We start from the raw sequence: 17,607 nt of genomic DNA on the forward strand, positions 1-17,607 counted from the left end.
TTTGGGTTTAAAAGAAAGTGGTACTTTTAATCTATTTAAAACAGCCTCGAAAGCAGTGTCTATCTTGTCTATATGGCGGTCACCATTGTTGTTAGGTCCGGCACACTTGAAAATGGTAGTACCGCCTGTTTGGCTGTTTATTGGCGCTGACTGGCTAATTGACCTATCGCTAAGCCACGCCCCGAACGCAGACGAGCCAATCACAGCGCGTGCAGCTCTACAATACACTCGGACATCCTCAGCTTAGAGTTTCCTCTGGTTTTATACATTTATAAGTTGAAAAAATGGTCAAACGATGTGCATGGGGGTAAATGCAACATTACGAGGTATTGTGGGAGGCCAGGCAATGGATAATATTAAACTAGTAAACGTAGATCCACTCACATCCACAATGCTGCTGCTGTTTGGACGTTAAATCTGCAATCATGGTGACAGCGAGATCAGTCTTCTCCCTCATCTGCCTTCCGTGATCCAAAGGTATCATGAAATCATCATGGTATTCAAAAAGTCGGCAAAAGAAAATGCTGAATTATGTGAGTTTCCAGCCATTACGTTATGCACGTAATGTTGGAGTTGGTTGAAGAGGAGGCACATTGATTGATGTGATTAAAACATCACCAGACACCAGTCAAACCCTAAAACGAGGGAATTAATCTCATTCCCCAAATAAATGTGATGTAGTCTAAAGATAAAACATGATGGAAAAAGTGATCTGCTGTAGGCTATGCCTCTCCTGATCTGCTACACCCATGCGTGCGTGCTGTTGTCTCGCTATGAAAACATCGACACAATTAATTCATTAATGTTTCTTGATTATACAGAGGTAGGCCTACATGAAATAGATTGCCAGGTGCCACTCTTCAATTTGGCATATACTGTATATAATCCACGGAGAGGTTACTCAAGTGAATAAAATGTCAATCCTGGATGTCAGTCTGTTATCCCCACTGGTTATCTCGCTGTCTTCCTTCGTTAAAAGTGCATGTTTGGTTAAAGATTCGCTAAGCCGTTTCCACGCACGTATATGGCATTTCTTTTTATCGATAGCTTTAAATGTTGTACATCGCCCTCCATGGAGGCATAGTGAAGTACTTTATGATGGCTTCTAGACGAAGCCTCAAAAGGCCTCAAAAAGTTTTGTGTAGAGCCTCTTGTGATATAACTTTGACAGTGACGGCTGCCGTTTATTCTAGTCAGCGTGCCTTGTGTTTGTCCCAGTGAACACGGGGGGTGGGGCTTAGCGATAGGTCAGTTGTCAGCCCCGCTCGGCACTCATTAGAATAGTCATTTTTTTCAGTTGAGGAAATCACTGTTGCATGTCACGATGCCAGACCAGAAGCAGCCAACTAGGTGGAGTGGGCGGAGTCAAAGGTCTGGACACAGGCAATCAAGTTACCATTTCACAAAGCTTAATTTGGAAACTAAGTTGCTCTGGCTTGTGACCAAACAAGCTGTGTTGTGCATCACAGTTGTGCTTCTTTCTGCGCTGTCATGATGATTCCTGCCAATCAAAACAGCTGCAGAAAAAATCAGTGTGTGTGGATGCACTGCAGATGGATTTCTCCTTTAGTGCTGCCCAGCCTTACCAAAAACAATGCAGGCACCACATCAGAAGCAAAATGCTTTCACTCATTTGGAGGTGTAGACGGTGTATATTTGGAGGTGTAGACGGTGTATATTTGGAGGTGTAGACGGTGTATATTTGGAGGTGTAGACGGTGTATATTTGGAGGTGTAGACGGTGTATATTTGGAGGTGTAGACGGTGTATATTTGGAGGTGTAGACCGTGTATATTTGGAGGTGTAGACCGTGTATATTTGGAGGTGTAGACGGTGTATATTTGGAGGTGTAGACGGTGTTTATTTGGAGGTGTAGACGGTGTATATTTGGAGGTGTAGACGGTGTTTATTTGGAGGTGTAGACGGTGTATATTTGGAGGTGTAGACGGTGTATATTTGGAGGTGTAGACGGTGTATATTTGGAGGTGTAGACGGTGTATATTTGGAGGTGTAGACGGTGTATATTTGGAGGTGTAGACGGTGTATATTTGGAGGTGTAGACGGTGTATATTTGGAGGTGTAGACGGTGTATATTTGGAGGTGTAAACGGTGTATATTTGGAGGTGTAGACGGTGTATATTTGGAGGTGTAGAGATGGTGTATATTTGGAGGTGTAGACGGTGTATATTTGGAGGTGTAGACGGTGTATATTTGGAGGTGTAGACGGTGTATATTTGGAGGTGTAGACGGTGTTTATTTGGAGGTGTAGACGGTGTATATTTGGAGGTGTAGACGGTGTATATTTGGAGGTGTAGACGGTGTATATTTGGAGGTGTAGACGGTGTTTGGAAGCAGCTGAATCTGCTGGATGCAGCACACACAAAGAAGAGCAACGGGATGCAGGCAGAGACGAGCAGAGAACACTTGGAAAAGGAGCTGCGTGGCAGGATAATAGTGTGGAAACCCACGCAAGAGGATGGCAGAGGTTTTGGACTGGGATCAAACGCCTTTGTTTCCTCTCCAGCCAGAGCTGGCTGCTGCCCTTATTTAAGGAGGCTAAAAGATAGCGTAGCATACAAATTAGCTTCTGTCATTGATTTGGGGGCGATCTAATCAAACATTAATTATTGTGACCACCTGCAAAAGGGGAGTGTTGGGAGTGGAATGGCTGTGTGTGTGTGTGTGTGTGTGTGTGTATGTTCGTGTTTGTGTTCCCTGGTGATAGCTGGAGGGTCTCTCTCCAAACCCAGCGAGTGAATCCACCAAACGAGGGCGACAGGAGACACAGAAGCAGATTGCATTCCATCGCATCATGGGCTATCTAATAGGATGCACAGTGAGCCACACTGCTGGTTGGCAGGTTTCCTGTGGCCATTGAGAGCCGGGCGTGATTCCTCTGACCCAGATATTAAGCAGCTTAAGAAATGGGAAAATGATATTTTCAGGAGAGCTGGCACTCTTGTTCCACTGACAGGCACAGAGAGGAGGAGACTGAAACTGAGCTGAGCAAACTCTTCAAAACTTATCGGCATGATGAGAAGTGTCACTTTAAAGGACTTCTTACTTTGCACTTTATCATTTCAGATTGTTTTTCTGTATTGCTCCGTCCCACTGCGCTGCATACTTGCACAAAGTCAAATTCATTTCCTTGTTTGTAATCGAATTACTTACTGTTGCTATTAAAGTGAATCTTGAATCTTGAAGGATAGCCTATATAGCAACCAGGGGAGGGGTTTTGCAAGCTATATCTGATCAGAAGGTAATCTCAACTATATGCGTGTCTGTGCACACTTTGAAAAACATGAGATGCCTGCTGGGTCATGCTTGATTTCCATGCTTGTTAGAAGAGAGTGTTTTCCAATCAGCCGTGGCATGCTTGGCCAGCTGATGAAGAGTTGCGCTTGTCCTCATGAATAGTCAAATTAGCCTGGCTGGAGGAAAGCTGTAATTTGGGTGCAGTCAGGTATGGCTTCCAGCACGGTGCGGCCTGAGAGAATGGCTATTGGCTAGCAATCAGGAAGCAGAGGTGTCTAATTGGCATACGGCTGTGTAGGTGCCAGCCTAGTAGACTACGCTGCCCATTCATCCAGATAGAATGAATTCTTTGGCCATCAACAACCTGAAACACTGAATACATTGTAATTCAAAGTGGACCGATCCGTTGAAGCACGAAAGATGACCTCTACCACTATTCCTCGGGTTGCCAGATTAGGAATTTGACAACAATGGACAATGTGCCGACATGCATGGTTGTCTCTGCATGTCGTGACATTTCTTGCCCTGGAAGAGAGTTCCCCATTCATTTCTCCATAGAGAACGGGGGAAAAAATTACATTTTCAATTTCAATTCTCCCCCCGTCTATTTTTTGTTTTTGCTCCAACTGATATATTTTACGGTTACTCCCGATTCAGTAGGTCACGTGTTGGCTTGGTTCCAGCCTTAAAACTTGTTATATACGGATTTTTCGAAATGTCTATGGAGAAATGAATGGGGAACTTTCTTCCGGGGCAAGAATGCCACGTGACTGTTCAGCTCTATTGGCTACATTCATGGGCCCGAGCCCGGCCAGAACCTGACATTTTCTTAGTAAGTTGGCTCCCGAGGAATAGAGGGCAATTTCCGGCCTGACCCAGTCTCGGCCCATGGGCCGCGGCGGGCCGGTTTCGGGTTCGGTCAGAGAATCTAACGTCTAATATTGTGTAGATGATAATAGACAGATTGTTCATCCAATCACCTGTCAGGTATTTTTTGAAAGCACCTGCCCTTTTTCTGACGACGAGGTCCCAGATGGTTCTGTGTAACAAACATCTGGCCTTTATGGCACCGGAACATTGATGAAAAACAAACACATAATTGTTAGAAGAATTATGGGCATATGTTCTGTTTGCATTAAAAAAATCTGTTTATTTTTTCAGCATCATCTTTCTCATTCGCCTGTGAAAACATCATTGTTACAACATAAACGATTCTATTCTTTCAGTCTAACAATCTCATTTGCATCCGCCTGTGCTGATTATGAGCTACGGATATATGTATGTATGCATGAAACTACTGGAAGCACTTGGCGTTGGCTCAGGGGCGGGAGCAGAATGGAGGAGTTGAGAGCGAGCTAGGGCGTCTGAACTCGGCAGTACTCCACAGTACTTGTTGAAAGTGCAGTTTGGAGAAGCTTGTGAGCAGGCAGGCCTCTCAGTGCGGGCGCCAGCCTAATTGGAAATGAGGTACTATCATCAGCATTGCTCTGTTCCTCCTCTCTGTGCTGCTGCTGGCAGATCATCCGTTGCCTTTCTGCCTTCAGATCCCTTCCCGGCATGTCTTAGCGGTGTCTCCTCCTCTCTGCACTTACCGGAGTGCTTCTTGCTCTCACTGTCTGTGTCTTATACTGAGAAGTTTACTTTACCCTTAAATAATTTCAATCTACTATAGTAGCAAAAGTTGTAACAATGATTTATTTATAAAAACAAAAGTTTACATTGGAACCAACATACTAGTACCCCTAGGCTGCTAGCTGCTAATGACCTCGCTACAGGGCCTCTTATAGGCTATCAACAGGAAGTCATGAGAAGGACACTATACTGTAACTGCCGTCACAGTCGCTCCCTTGCCATAGCAGGATAATAACATTATATATTAATCATTATAAAATGGCTCTCTCAAATCAAGCAATCTGATTGGTTCACAGCCATTGTATAATTCCAGTAACCGAGTTCAATAACCCATGGCCATGGGTTATTGGTTGCCATGGCAACTCTCTTACTAAGAGAGTAATAATAAGGCTTACCTCAAATGACAACGTAGAAAAAAAAATGGCGGAGACAGGTGTCAGATCCTTGTGAATCGATCTTCGCTTATAACTTTACTAATACTTAGCAGAAAATGATGTTTTGTACAAGAATAGATGCGGGCTAATGTCTTCTTTGCAAAAGAAAGGCTGTTAACCCCGCATTTAACCCCGCATTTAACCCCGTAACGTTAGTTGGTGTCGGGGTTTGCAGAAAGCATTCAGCTTCTCAGCAAGCGCTGAGAATGCAGCGCTGCGGCTCGAGCTGCCTGTCGGGGTTTTCAGAAAGCTCTCAGCTACTCAGCAAGCGCCAGGATTGGCCAATGTCAACTTCAGTCTCCAGAACGATCCAATCAAATCACCCGCATGTTCTTGCGGTCCCGCCTTACAGTAGTGTTTCAACTGACTCTATCAGAATGACATGCCAGTCGGAGTCGGACTTATAGTATTATTATTATTATTATATTATCATACTTGGAAACCGTTTTATAAAAGCAATATAGCACTCGAGCTGCGTGTGTTGTGGAATATATCCCCCTGCTCAGCAGTTATCCCACTCGGCCTGCGGCCTCGTGGGATAACAGCTGATCAGGGGGATATATTCTTCACAACACACTGGCTCTCATGCTATATTGCTTAATTATCTATTAATGTAGGTATATATTATTAAATCTCACCAGTCTGCATTCTCATCTTCCTTAATATTGCTGTTCCCAATAACTCTAACTAACCTTCATGCATTTCCATTCTTTTTTCTGTCCTGCTCCTTGCCTGTTTTTAGTATTGTGTAGCTCTCTTCTTCCCCTCCTACTGCAGTGATTCTCAACCCCTCATCAAGGACCCCCTAATTTAGTCCACATTAGGGCCACGGACCTCCATTTCATGAGATTCTGTCTCGCGGACCCAGAACTGAGAATATTTTTTTATTGTCAGATATGGTTTTGTCCAGAATTCAATCTGTACTGTAGGTAGAGAGATAACAGTGAAACTATGATCAAAACAGTCATTCTTCTACATTGTCTAATTGTGTTCACTTCTGGTAAAAATAATGCTGAAGTTTAAGGATTCGTCAATTTGTTGGACCCCTCTAGGACCCCTAATGGTCCCCAGACTAGTGGCTGCCATAGCTAACTAACGGTGCAGCATGTTGTAACAGTCACAAATATGCCTACTACATTGCTTTTGGAACATTATTTGGTTGCAGTAACAGATTAATCCACTGGGTGGCACTTCTTCAGAATCAGAATCACTTTTATTGCCACAGTATGCAAGTTACGAGGAATTTGTCTTAGTGTCTGTATGCAGCGTAGCGGTCAGATCAATATACAGAGATAACAAGTAGGAAAGCTAGCTAAAGACAATCACAACATTGCAAGTGCAATCAAATCGAGTAAATATATATACAATATGTACATGAGTGGAGGAGTGTTCCGTGGATAATAAATATTAATTTATATTGAATTTACATGAGATTTACAGACTAAGTTAAATAGGTGTTAAATAGGCAGTGAATTTACATGAATTTACAGTCAGAGTTAAATATGAGTTTACAATGAATGTACATGAAATTTACACTTTACGTTAAATTCTTGTTTATGTTTATATTAATAAACAATAGCAAAACAATCCCAGCCTGCCTCCACATGTCTGGGAGTGAAACTTAACGTAAATCAAATCAAATCACCTGTTGCCGTAAATTAATATAAACAAGATAAAGAATGTTCCAAAAGCAATGTACAGTAGTAGGCATATTTGTGACTGTTACAATGTCTCAGCATGTCTATCAACACCAACACCAACACCAACTGTCCATATTCCCCAGGTGGTTAGCAGTAGGTTTTCTTTTAATTGTAGTGCTTTACACTTATGAGATCCCATGAAATGGCATGATTTGACGCATTCCTTGTTGAAACAGGATGTTGGGGCGGGACATAACACAGTGAGGGATCATTCAAAGGTCTAAACCAATGGAATATGAGACAAGGAAATAAAGGCAGTTTTATTTGATGGGAGGAGCACAGGGGCGGGATTGTAAAAAATCTGTGATGGTTTAATTTGGTTGGAATTTATATTTGCACCCACTAGTGCAGCATGAGGTCACCGTTAAAGATGGTAGATAATAAAAGTAATGGGAGTGCATTTCATGGGGACTTGAAGGTCTATTCTTTCTCTTAAACAAATCTTACCCCAGCAAAGCCAATGAGATCAAAATCCCATCTTCTCGAATGGAATTAAGCAAAAATCAATTGGCAGCCGGCACCTCCACTGATAAACCAAGTGGAAATAATCCTAAATCTCATATACCCTTACCCTTCAATAGCTCACCACCTATCAGCTTTTCCCATCATACTCACCCAGATAACACTGAAGGAAGCCAGTGTATTGTGCTGCGCAAATCTGTGAAAATCTCAAATCTAATGCAATAGTCGTAGGTTTTCTGGGATGACGCATATGACAAATCTGTAGAAAAGAAAAAGAAAAACATGTATTATTGTTTAGCAGAATTCTTCCAGAAATAGAATTGTCGCAGCATCCGCTGCTACAGATCTAATGTCATATTAAATAATTTTGCTGTTCTCGGAACACAATGAGGCTGAGTGAAAGCCAGACTAATCCCTGAAACACACCTAGGACATGAGTCACAGTGGCAGGTGACAGGAATACATTAGCTACAATAGAAAGGTGCTAATAGCCTCTATTATTTTCCCAGCTTAAAGTCCTCACCCTACTTCATTATATATGGCCACTTCTACTGGGAGGCTGAGATTTTTCAAGTCTCTCTCTGACTAATTATTTGTGGTGTATGTGGGAGGAGAGGCACGCATGTAATTACACTCATACAGTCAATAAAAACAACCATGATTCCGAGACTTCGGTGTTTGATTTGATTTATTCAGATGTATTCGGCACAGCGAGACCCTCTCTACTCGTTAGTCGTTACCCCCGATCTGTTTCGAAGAAGCGTCCACAACATTTAATCTCCCATTCTCGGCGCTTCCGCCTACGTCTTCAGCCTCATGTATGAGCGAGATATGCTGATATATATATATTTGATTTGCTCCTCCCACAGGCGTAAGAGAGGAAGCGACGTCAAAGGGCCGGACTATGATTCTAAAAGATGACCCTGGGGTCACTGCCTGGACGCGGCGAGCAGGGGACCACCTCCACCACCTCTTCTTCCTGCTGTCTCTCATCTCCATTCAAGTCCAGTCAGACATCGAGTTTCCCAAGGACCATCATTTCTCATGGAGAACAGGTAAAATTGTGCTTTTCCCCCTCAATATTTTATTTTCAATCTTTTAATAGAGCAGTACATAAACAAGACTGCTCAGCCACAGGAAAAGAAACGAAAGAAAAAACATACAAACATAATCAACATTCGATATTACAACATGGTGCTACCAGCCACATAAGGCGCATAATGTGCTTAAAAGAAATGTACATGGGATCCTGCGCGAGGGGTCCATGAGAAACCAGCCAGGCGAGTCACTTAGGTAGGCTAGGAGGTAGGCTAGAAACGGGTCCCAGATCGTTAGAAATTTTCTAAGTGAGTTGGTTCTCAGGAACCTGAGCCTCTCCATCTGTATAACAGAGATCATGTCCATCAACCACAATTTAAAAGGAGGTGAAGAGGGGGACTTCCATTCCTTCAGAATGAGTTTTTTTAGGCAACAATTGTCCCCAATGTCAGAGACTGCTGCACAGCTGTAGGGAAGTTCAGAGAGGACTCCGAGCAGCCAAAGATGGCGAGTTCTGCCTCCGGCTGAAGGGAGGTAAAATGGTGCTTACTCTCATCGGTTACCGGTATGCTAATCATAGCCCTTGATGAGTTTAATACTTGTGATTCAAGTCAACTATGTGCCATCGTTGGAGATAAATCATTGCATTTAGTCGATGATAATTCATCTCTATAGGTTATTTGCTATATAAATCTATTTGGTGGGGTTGTTTTGTTGATATTGCAGAAAATACATTATACGTTATGTTCCTATTTGCTCCAATGTGAGGAATCAACAAGTTTTAATGCAGAGCCTGCCCTATCCGCTCGCTACGCACCTCGCCTACGCCTCCCCCTGGCATGTGTCAATGTTTGCAAGTCAAGTTCGCTGAGATTATGAAGCAGAATTCAGAGGCGGGTGGGGGAAATACACCGTGAGAGGCAATTGCAGGAACAGCAATCAGGTAAACACATGTTCTCTCCACGTTTGTTGTCAGCAAACAGTAACGACGTTAAGTTGATGTGCATCTCTCGGTCTGTGTGTGTTGTCTGCTTGCCAGCCACGTCCAGGGCTGTGTTCTGTCTGTGACTTTGTGCCTGACAAAATAACTAGTTATTACGTTGGATAAACGTCAACGGGCAACAGTGTTTACAGACTGCAGCTCGGAACAGATAACCGCGTCACATATCAACATTCTGCATTCATTATGCTCTGCCCAAAATGAAACGATGGTTACGTATTGTAACCATAGTTTTTGTATATTCAAGATGAATTTTAATAGCCTCAGTGAGGAATTAGAATACAAACGAGGAATTTGACTCGCGCTTTACAGCAGCAACTTCAAACAAGACAATGTCTAATCTCTCAGTCAAGGTGTAATTACAACTCTGACTAAGATGAAAAGCAATAGATTAACATTGACTATTGATTAAATATTGAATTTAAAATGTTGATTAGCTGGCCATATTCTGGACAATATGGATGCACATTTCTCAGTAAATAATAACCACCAAGTATTCAGCCAAGTCATAGGATGAATACTATTTTATATTTGAAAATGTATAAAAGGAAATTTGGGGGAGCCAGTTGAATGGGCCTGATACAGCTAATAAAATTATTTATGGTTTTGCTATCTGTAATTTACAGGTGCTATGCTTACGTTTGTCAGTAGAGGAAATGCTGGATCATCAAACAGATGGCAAGTTCTTATTTATGTTAATGTTAATATTCACTTATCTTCCATAGAAAATATTCTATTCACTAAATATTGTTTGTTTAAATGTTATACTGTACCTCATTCGGTTCTGTATAAGCCTACTTATTCTTAGGCCGACAGATGGAGCAGACTGTTTGAAAGGAGGGAGGATTCCAGTGGGAGCACTGGCATGTCAGGTGTGTCTGAGGCAAATGGTTTACATGGCTCACGGGTCAGGGAGGAGGGCCCCTCAGCAGACTTTTGCTTGGGGCCCCGGGGAGGTCAGGAAGCAGAGGCATTGCATCATGACCAGTGAAGATTCACAAGGTTGGACGGTCCGAGCTGGTCACAGAGACACGGTGCTCAGTGATGCTGAAGAAGACTTGTCAACAAACCTGACAGAGGCCTCAGTGAATGTGCTTTTACTCCAAACAGCAGCCCAGATACTGGAGCTCACAGCTGCCCGCACATCTTGAAGAGAAAACCAACCTGCACTAAAGACACTGGTGACTGGTTTTCTCTTAAGTTGTGCTGGCAGCCTCCCTGTGTTACTTTACTTTACTTTATTTGTTTATTTGGTCAGGACAGGACACATTAATGAACAGTTACCTACAGTATGCAGAGTCATCTATATGATAACAGTAAATATGTCGGATTTAGCTAAGAGCTCATTTGCATCCGTAGTCCTGAACATAAAAACATCCCGACATAAAAACATATAAGATAAAGACAACATCAAAACAGAAAACGGTAGAAATAATGCCAATAGAAGCAACAACGATGTGGCCAAATGGACATAATAATGGTGCGTTAAAAACTAAAGTGCGCAGGATAAAAGTGCAAAATTACAAAAGAATAAAGTGCAAGGGTAGAGACATACGAGTGTTACTGTATATGGACAAACTTCACCTGTGTTGTTTCAACTGGCATGAGGGTGAGTAGATTCATTTCCATTTTTGGGTGAACTGTTCCTTTAAGCGACGGTCTTTTTGCTTTCCTGGTGTGGTGTGACCTTCATAGTTATCTTGTTTTTTGTTTGTTTTTGTTTGTTGTTTGCTCTGTCCAGTACTGTTTGTTTCAATTCTGCGTCTGAGTGCTTTCCTTCCCGCTGGTAACTGAGTTTTGTTATATTTTGTTTTTGTTTCCTCAGTTTATTGTAAGAATTCGTATCATTATTGAGAGTGCGAGTGTTCTGTGGGGGTATGGGGTGATCTGAGGGGTGTGAGGGGGGGGGGGGGGGGTGAGATGCCTGAGAGTTGTGTTGACTGTTCGACAGTATGTATGTACAGCAGGGTGCTGATGTTGTGTTGTTTCTTATGTGTGGACGGACGGTGGACCCCAGGAAGAACTAATGAGGATCCGAATAAACAATAAACACGAAAACCTCTTCAAACCTCTTGGGGGTCATGCAGCTGGATGTGATAGCTACGCACACGCGCGCACACGCGTGCACACACACACACACACACACACACACACACACACACACACACACACACACACACATTTTGGCTGGTTTTCACACCAGCGTCAGGAAGTCATTACTACCTCTCATCATTAGAGGGAAAAAATACATATACTGTCCAACTAGATTCGCCTACTGTACAGTGCAACCAATCATGTGGTGAAAGAGGCTATTTTTGACAGCACATATTCAGCCGGGCTCCTATTGGTTCAGATGATCAAGCCACCAGGCCAGCGCTCCTGGGTGGTTACTGGTTAGCATAATAATATATCCTTCTGGAATGCCTATCCATCTCTAGGCCCTCGGTGACAAGCTGTGCTGGGGTTGTAATCATAATGATGTGTATGCTGTGGTCATGTGACATAGTTAATGAGACTGCGCTGTACAGTAAATAATGATGTCCAGGTATGCACTGCTATGGATTTATGGCCCCAGACCAGGCTTGTGGAGATGGAGTGTTGGATTGCATGCATGCATTTAAATGTTGAGTCCAAGGAGGACGCTTTTACATTATTTTAATTTGAATAAATAAATAAATGTTGTCTACAGTTTATTAACAGCTGTAGCAGATGTAGCATTCTGTATGTGTTTACATGAAATACATCTTGCATCAGCTTGTGCAGGTTTTAGTTAACATCTGCGAATGCGTCACCTTTCGGCCGTCACGTTGAAAAACGATGCAATCAGCCGTTCCTCGATAATGGGAATTTGAGATAATCTTGCGATTCATCTATTACGCGCTCCACAAATTCAATTGAAGATGCATCGCCGCAGCAGCTTGCGGAGGAAAAACCTCGCCTTCCCAGACAAAAGGCCCGCTTGCTGTGCGATTAGCACTTTCATTTCTCACTCTGCGGTTGGGTAATGATACTGCCCGAGTGATAAAGAGACTGATTCATTTCACTTGAAAGAGCGTATGTTCAAAAGGGGATGTAATCGGGATGCCAGGAGTGAGGATTTGACATCCTTGCAGGGCTAAGATGGCCTTATGAGTTGTTGCTTAACGGGAAATGGGAATCACTTGAAGAAGCAAGAAAAAATAAATATCACACTTAATAGATGCTTCACCTCTGAATAGATCTTCCCCATGTCAATTGGATGCCATGGAAGGCTATTTAAAGTGTCAGAACAATTGGTGTCTCGTCGCTTTGAAGTTCAATCTAACGGAAAGCTCAGCTTGAAGAACAGTCTGGCTGGATGGATCATCTGGCTGGATGGGCTAGCTAGAGTTTGGTCTGAATGAGGACTTACTGTAACAGCTTTTAACAGTCAACTAAAACTAGGTTGTGACCGATGTGTATTTCTGAAGGCATTTTGGTTGGATGCTATTGATAGAAGCAGATATTTTGTGCCAGTACTCTAATAATAATAATAATAATAACTTTAATTTATATAGCGCCTTTCATAAAACCCAAGGTCGCTTCACAAGAGTGGGATCCAGATAGGGGAGAGAGGGGGAGGAACAAACAAACAAACAAACAAAACAAACAACAGGGATGGTTGAACTAAACTGAACTAACTAATGTGGAAAGGCCATGGAAAAGAGGTGTGTCTTGAGGTGTGTTTTGAAACTGTTCAGGGTCGGGGCATTACGGATTTCGGCAGGGAGAGCGTTCCAGAGGGTGGGGGCTGCTACACTGAAGGCTCTGTCCCCAAAGGTTTTGAGTCTGGTACGGGGGATGGATAACAGTCCTGCGTCTGAAGACCGCAGGTTCCGGGATGGAGTGTGTTGGTGAAGGAGGTCGGACAGGTATTGGGGGGCAAGTGCGTGAAGGGATTTGTAGGTGAGAAGGAGGAGTTTGTACAGGATGCGGAACTTGACCGGGAGCCAGTGGAGGTGGATGAGGGTGGGGGTGATGTGCTGCCAGGGCTTGGTGTGAGTGAGAACCGTGGCAGCTGAGTTCTGCACGTACTGGAGCCTGTCCAGGGCTTTGCTTGGAACCCCGGACAGGACTCCATTACAGTAGTCGAGCCGGGAGGTGATGAATACATGGATGAGGGTTTCTGCCACGGAGTCTGAGAGTGAGGGACGGAGACGGGAAATGTTTTTGAGGTGGTAGAAGGCGGACTTGGTGATGGATTTGATATGGGACTGGAAGGAAAGGGTGGACGCCCAGGTTGCGAACTTCAGGAGATGGTTTGATGGAACAGCCCTCGACGTGGAGGAGATCTCCAACCTGCAGTGGCTTGGGGGCCACAACCATGAGCTCAGTTTTACTGCTGTTGAGTTTGAGTAGGTTGGTTGTCATCCAGGTTTTTATGGCGTGGAGGCAGTTGACCAGAGACTGTGGGGGGAGCTGAGTGGATGGTGAGGTGCTGAGATACAGCTGAGTATCATCAGCGTAGCAGTGGAAGTTGAGACCGTGGTGACGTATGATCTGGCCGAGGGGGAGCAGGTAGGTGATAAAGAGTATGGGACCCAGCACAGAGCCTTGAGGGACGCCATGGTTGACTGGGGCAGGGGGGGAGGAGGAGCTGTTGATGGTGACAAACTGAGTTCTGTTGGAGAGGTATGATTGAAACCATGAGAGAGCTGTACCGGTGATGCCTAGGATCTCAGATAGGCGTTTGAGGAGGATTGTGTGGGAAACTGTATCAAAGGCAGCGGAGAGGTCGAGGAGGATGAGGATACTGATTTTACCGGAGTCTGCAGCGATGAGGAGGTCGTTAGTGATATTGATTAGGGCGGTCTCTGTGCTGTGTGGTCTCTCTACTCATTATCTCAAGATTGGAACATTTTAAAGGCACTAAACGTGATATTCAGCCCTACTACTGTACATGCCCGAAAAACACTATTTTATATCTAGCGAGACAGGAGAGTTATAATGTTCTGAGCAGTGAAAGAAGCCACGCCCCCTCTCTGTGTAGTGAAAACACAGCATGTTGTTTCAAGCCTGCTGCAGCATCGGTCCGAGGCTCCTGCTTAGTTTCTGTGGATTTAGCTCTTCCCCGTGTTTATAAATGGACAGAGACCCAGCGAGGCTACAGCATAATACTGGACTGGATCAAGCTGTGACTGTGATTGGGCAAATAAAGCGGCTATGGCTGTGGAAATAAGAGTAGTCTCTGTTTGTATCTCGGTTTGGGACTGCGTGTTTCCTCCTGGTCTTTGTTTACAGTGCGGTATGTCGGCTGTGTGTGGCTCGCTATGCATGCCTCGATGGCAGACGAGTGTCTGGGTTGCATAGTGTAGATAGCAGACGCTTTATCAGAGCAATGTGAGTGTTTACAGTAGCATGGGAAGCCGTGCCTATGTCTTTTATAGACGACTGTGCTTACGTTTTGACGTTACAGCTCCAGCATGACATCTAGTGGGCAAAAATCGTACATAAAGGGCCTGCCAATAAAATCCCCCAAAATGACAGAGAGTCAGTGTTTCATGTGATTTTGCTCTTTGGGGTGGAAAAGCCGCATTGACGCCCTTACTTGGCTAGGTGGTATTGACTGGAGCTTTTGCAGCTACAATAGACCCTTCTCACGGGGGCCATTTTGTGTCGAAAAGGCAGGGTAAACACAGGTGCAAGCAAAACATTGGAATTGGAATTTGGAAACACTCATTAGTGTTTTGCTTGCACCTGTGTTTACTCTGCCTTTTCGACACAAAATGGCCCCCGTGAAAAGGGTCTTTTGACGAGTCGACTGAGCCAGCTCATCGTGTGTGTGTGCCACGGAGAGAAATGACACGTTAATGTCCTTACTCAAATTTGCTCTCCATAAATGTAGGTGTCACTCCTACAGTGGCATATCTTGCTCCCACCACTTGTGTTTACCTACAATACTGTGTGCAATCAATCATCTTACTGTTTCGGAGCGAGCCACTAATAGTGGCGGTTGAAGTAACTGGAGATGCATTCAAGGGTGTGTGTGTGTGAGAGAGAGATAGTTTGTCAATGCATTGAATTTCCCTTTTTCATGAGCTGTCCAATGTAGATGTCATTTGTGTGATATTTTCACTAGTTTAGCTCAGAGGTTGGGATTTATTGGACATTTTGGATGTATTTGAACTCCCATTTTGAAGCCTCGGGTTTTGCATTTTGGCCGCTGCCATCTTGGTTTTTTGGAGCCATAAGTGACACATTTGTAGCCATATTCGGACGAGGAGGGATTTCCTAGAGGCACAGCACTATTGGCCCCGGATCGCCAAGCTGCGCAATCACCAGACACATGACCAAAACACGTCGAAAACGTAGTCTTTTGTCTCGTCTGGCAGTATTTTACCCTAAATGGCCGAATATTTGCTAAAAGGCTAATATCAGCCTCATATATTGGCCAATTGAACCAAATGGCCAAATGTGCTGAACCCTCCTTAAAACATCAAGCAGGGTTCCACAGCCTCATAAAGCAAATCAACATAGATTATGCACAGCAGGCCCCCCTCTGAAACATATACAGCTTGCTGCAGCGTATAAGAAATATTCATGATTCCGCACCACTTGTATCGATGGCTCCGGCTATATTAATGTTGAACTTGTCAACTTTGGGATGATGGGCTCTACACGATGCTCATTGTGTGCTCGCTGTGTCTCTGCAGGCCAGCAGGCATTGTGAGGTAAATCTTCTTTTTTTGAGCCAGTTCCCAGAGCCGGGGAATCTGTGGCGCAAAACACAGAGCCAGAGAGAGCCATTTAAGCTTGACCTTCATCAGTGTGTCTCAGAGAGCAGAATGAAGCACCAAAGGCTAACAGAGTAATCACTCAGCTCTTTAACAGAGAGCAGTCAAAGACACTTACAAAAAAACAATGCCTTTTTAAATAGCCTCAGCTTGCCCTTTTTCACAGCGATTGACACATCCATAACTCATTTATGGGAGAGCTTATATTGCAGTGCAGTACCTCATCGCATTAGGATCGAACATGAGATGCTCATAAGAAACCAAAAGGCTTTTTGCTTATTGACAGTGGATGGCACATATTATATACTGTAGTCACAGCCCCAGCTATAACATCTATTATCTGTGTATTTCTGATATCACATGACTTTAGCACCATTTGAAAAGAGAGTCAAAACAGAAGGTAGAAAGACACAGAAAGCTGACAGCTTGTGGAGATGGGACACACACTCTTATTAGTTAGGTCTTAGCAGCACCAGCTGTTGGATCTTTCTGGATAATCCTGCAGATTCAATCTCCATCCTGCAGATCATTGGAGAGTTGATGTAACTAGCAGAAGCCCCGTCCCCGTGTGACTGGCCATTTAGTCAGGCCTCGCTCACAGAGTTGGCATGCAGCCTCTGCCTCTCTCTCCCCAGAGGGTTTCATAGTCCACTACGCTGGCTGATTATATCTCCGCTCATCTGTGGGCTCCTCCACTCCAGAGCGCCCGTGAGCTCCTCCACTCTGCAGGTCCCGAGTCATTTTGGCCACTAATTAGCCATTTTGGCCCATTTAGTCGTCCCTAATTAGCTACGGTAATGAAAAAATTAGGTTAGGTCACCCGCAGGGGTGCTCGTTAGGGGGGGGCTGGGTAAAGACTTTACCCTCCATGAAAGATTCAGCGCTATCGCACGTAAAATGGCATAGCTGTGGCCGAACGCAATTCTGCTCACACGCACGCACACACACACACACACACGCACGCACACACACACACACACACACACACACACACACACACACGCACGCACGCACGCACGCACGCACACACACACACACACACACACACACACACACACACACACACACACACACAGACTTTGCATTCTTATTATAGCATGCAAGTAATGACGTGTTTCATTCAGTAACTGTAATGTGATTACTGGATTTAGGAACCGTAATGCGTTTGGTTACAGTACTTGTTACAGACAAATGTAATGTGATTACACTAACACGTTACTTTGTAATGTGTTACCCCCAACACTGATTATGAGCTATGCACTTTTTCAATTTGTAGCGCCCACTAGTGGTAGAGCTGAAAATTATTTTGTGGGTGTGTTGACGCAACACTTCTCA

At 44.0% G+C, this 17,607-nt stretch overlaps 1 protein-coding gene across 1 annotated transcript in view; it reads left to right on the forward strand.

The window, feature by feature from the left end:
- Positions 1-8,386: 8,386 nt before the first annotated feature.
- thsd7ba (thrombospondin, type I, domain containing 7Ba) overlaps positions 8,387-17,607 on the forward strand; it is a gene marked incomplete at both ends in the record, with an annotated part of 184,365 nt that continues 175,144 nt past the window's right edge. The window contains one exon of the mRNA XM_083641453.1: positions 8,387-8,537. Coding sequence (XP_083497579.1) covers positions 8,387-8,537 — 151 coding nt within the window. The remainder of the gene's footprint in view (positions 8,538-17,607) is intronic.

This window comes from Poromitra crassiceps, assembly GCF_964638095.1.
Source record: "Poromitra crassiceps genome assembly, chromosome: 8".
Lineage (NCBI taxonomy): Eukaryota > Metazoa > Chordata > Actinopteri > Beryciformes > Melamphaidae > Poromitra > Poromitra crassiceps.